The following is a 3,535-nucleotide window of genomic DNA, read 5'->3' as shown; positions in this document are numbered from 1 at the left end:
ATAAAATGTGTCAATAGGACCATAAAGAATGAAAAAATAAACTGAAAATTGAGGCCAAATTTGAGCATACATCTCCTGCAGCAGAGGGAAGATGTCATCCTAAATTAATAGGGCCATAAGAATGCAGCCTAATGCGTATATGGTATTTGGTGTTTTAGACAACTTGATTACTGGATCTTGGCTTCCAGAGCAATTAGTACATATATGGTGATAAGATCTCATTGCAAAATGACATCGATGGTGGCAGCTCAAGTGTTCTTACCGTAGTTCAAGTTACAAAATTAAGTAGATTTCTATATGTTATAAGCCATGTAGCCATCAACCAACTTGTATGCATGTAATGTTTGAATTCAGATTGATGAAACTTTCCCTTGAGGAAAAAAAATGCAAACTACATGCCATGTTTGAATTCAGATCTCACAATTCTGTTAATTTTCGTTAAACACAAGAGTGGGGTAAAATGGTATTTTATGTCATTCAGACTGTTGATTCAGAAAGGTTTCCAAACAATTATTTTCTATCTGACACTAAATCATATAGTCACTTAACCATTCTGCACTGAATCATCCGCTATCTGCCAAACAGCCAGTAAACGTAGTTTCTACGGGTGATTGCTCTCGTAATCGATTCAACTCAAACGATGAATGTGTGTGTTTTTGTGTCAGAGAGTGGATTATTATGATCTACTGCTAAATTTGTAAGTTGTTAGCAGAGACTACTGTTCAATTGCAATCTAGTTTTTTGGTATTACTGAGATCTTTATCGTGTCTTCTTTAGAGATTTTAGTTTTTTGGTTTTTTGCTTATCAGGTTTCATTTAAACAAGCTTTTCAGGCCGTCGGTAGGAAGATTTTGGGGCCGTTGCTGTTATGTTGAAAAAGATCGACTGCTACAAGAAACAGAGCTCCTTTTGGCTTCGATCAGCATATTTATACTCCAGCCTTTCAAAACCCACATGAAATTCTACATCTCTCCTTTCACTGCTTCCACGTTCAAGATCCATTTATACTCCACCCGTTCAAAACCCACCTGGAATTCATCACAAACCAATCTCTTCATCACAAACCCAACTCTGTTAGCTGTAGAATCATGCAATTCCATGGCTCATTTGAAGCAAATCCAATCCCAAATGACTAGAACCGGCATCATTTTTCATGTTTTTCCCATTAGCAGAATCTTAACTTTCTGTGCTTTATCAGACACCGGAGATCTAAACTATGCTCATCGCCTTTTTAACCACTTCCCTAACCCCAACGTTTATATGTGGAACATTATGATCAGAGGGTATCTAAAATTACAATTGCATGTAAAAGGTTTATCTTTGTTTCGTTTAATGGTACGTAAGTGTGTAGAAATGGATAGGAGGAGCTTTGTGTTTGGTTTGAAAGCGTGTGAGGGTTTACTGGCTGGGGAATCCGTGCATTCTTTGGTTTGGAAAGTAGGTTTTGAATGTGATTTGGTTGTGCAAAACGGGTTGGTCCACTTTTACGGTGAGAGAGGGCGGTTGGATTCTGCACGTAAGGTGTTCGATGAAAGTTGCGTGCGAGATGTTGTTTCTTGGACTAGTTTGATAAATGGGTATGTGAAGCAAGGCATGTCAGATGAAGCATTGAGAGTTTTTGAGTTAATGGAAGCAAGTGGGGTTCAACCTAATGAGATTACGATGATAACAGTGTTTTCTGCTTGTTCTCAGAAAGGGGACTTGGAATTGGGAAGATCTCTCCATGATTATGTCAAAAGAATGAATCTAAATTCGAGTCTCAATCTAATGAATTCAATACTGGATATGTATGTTAAATGTTGTTCTTTAGTTACAGCCCAAGAGATCTTTGAGAATATGAGAACTAGAGATGTTTTCTCGTGGACGAGTCTGATAAACGGGTATGCTAAGAACGGAGAGTTGGTTTTAGCAAAGAAACTGTTCGATGAAATGCCTGAGAGAAATATTGTATCTTGGAATGCTATGATTGCAGGCTATTCACAAAACAATAAGCCAAAAGAAGCTATAGAACTCTTTTATGCCATGGAAAACGCAAGTTTGATTCCTATAGAGACCACTCTAATATGCGTCCTCTCTGCTTGTGCTCAATCAGGTTGCTTAGATTTAGGTCAATGGATATACTTTCACTATATCAAACGAAACCAGATTCAACTCACCGTGACTCTAGGAAACGCGTTCATAGACATGTATGCCAAATGTGGTCACATTGATGCAGCCGCAGAGCTCTTTAATGGCATGCAAGAAAAAGATTTAGTTTCTTGGAACTCCATGATTGTTGGCTTTGCTTCCCATGGTCAAGCAATGAAATCCCTTAATCTTTTCGAACAAATAATTGAAATAGGGTACAAACCCGACAAAATCACATTCATCGGTGTGTTATCCGCTTGTAGCCACGGAGGCTTACTCACCCAAGGAAGAACCTACTTCAAAGAAATGGAGAACATTTATGGATTAAAACCAACAGTTGAACATTATGCATGCATGATTGATTTACTTGGACGAAATGGGCTTTTGGATGAAGCTTACGGATCGATAGTCGAAATGCCAATGGAAGCTGATAAAGCTGTTTGGGGAGCGGTTCTTAGTGCGTGTAGGATGCACGGAAATGTCGAATTAGGTAAACTTGCTACTGAAAAACTCTTGATTTTGGATCCAAATGATAGTGGTATTTATGTGCTTATGGAAAGTTTATGTGCCATGAGACAAAAATGGGATGAAGTAAAGATGGTTAGAAGTATGATGAGAGGGAAAGGTGTTAAGAAAACACCTGGGTGTAGTTGTATAAAAGTGGAGGGTGAGTTTCATGAGTTCTTGGTTGCCGATAACTCGCACCCTGAATCGGAAACCATATATAAAGTGTTGGGTGAACTGATTTCGTTGTCGAGGGTGGAAGATACATCGGGTGTTAACTGCATTGTCGAGAATGAGGTACATATATTGTGAGAATATGTGAAACTCTTAGATTTATATGTAAAATAGCATAAATGAGGTTCCAACATATATTGAAGAGAAATGATCCAAATGTAGTCTATGTTGAACTCGAACACTCAAATCTTGTGGGTTAGCTCAACTGGCAATAAGGCTTGGACTTTTAGGGATTCTTCTCAGTCACCATCAGTTCGAATCCTGCAAGGTGACTGAGATTTTTCTGGCTGGTTTAAGGGACCTTGGGGGTTAGTTGAGGTGCGTGCAAGCTGACCTGGACATCCAAAGTTAACAAAAAAAAAAAAAAAAAAAGTACTCAACAGATTTAGTTGTTGTTTCATGTGCGTAGAGGCCAAACCATACATATGTCGTTTTGCTAACTAGTGTGTGTATAGAGGACAAGTCAAATACAAAGGCAATAAATGTCACAACGGTTTTCATGATATCGAAGGATTTTGATGTATCTCGAAGGATTTCGATGTATCTCGAAGGATTTCGATGAGGCTCATGTGCATCTTGAGCGGGTTTTGTGTTTTCAGAGCGTTTATCAAATGCTTATCGTCAAGAGTCACCATTCTTACTTACCTTATAAGACAACATTCTTTGCCAT

The 3,535-nt window shown here is 38.5% G+C and overlaps 1 protein-coding gene across 1 annotated transcript; it reads left to right on the top strand.

Moving 5' to 3' along the window:
• Positions 1 to 954: 954 nt before the first annotated feature.
• On the top strand, positions 955 to 3,173 carry LOC112510908 (pentatricopeptide repeat-containing protein At2g22410, mitochondrial-like). Its single transcript, XM_025116262.1, has one exon. It carries the CDS (start codon positions 955 to 957, stop codon positions 2,941 to 2,943), a length of 1,989 nt encoding a protein of 662 aa, XP_024972030.1. The 3' UTR covers positions 2,944 to 3,173.
• The last annotated feature ends 362 nt before the right edge of the window (positions 3,174 to 3,535 follow it).

Source organism: Cynara cardunculus (genome assembly GCF_001531365.2).
Source record: "Cynara cardunculus var. scolymus isolate 2C chromosome LG 4, CcrdV1, whole genome shotgun sequence".
NCBI classification, from domain to species: Eukaryota; Viridiplantae; Streptophyta; class Magnoliopsida; order Asterales; family Asteraceae; genus Cynara; species Cynara cardunculus.
The sequence above is the reverse complement of the archived record's forward strand: the minus strand, read 5'-3'. Positions and strand labels throughout refer to the sequence as shown.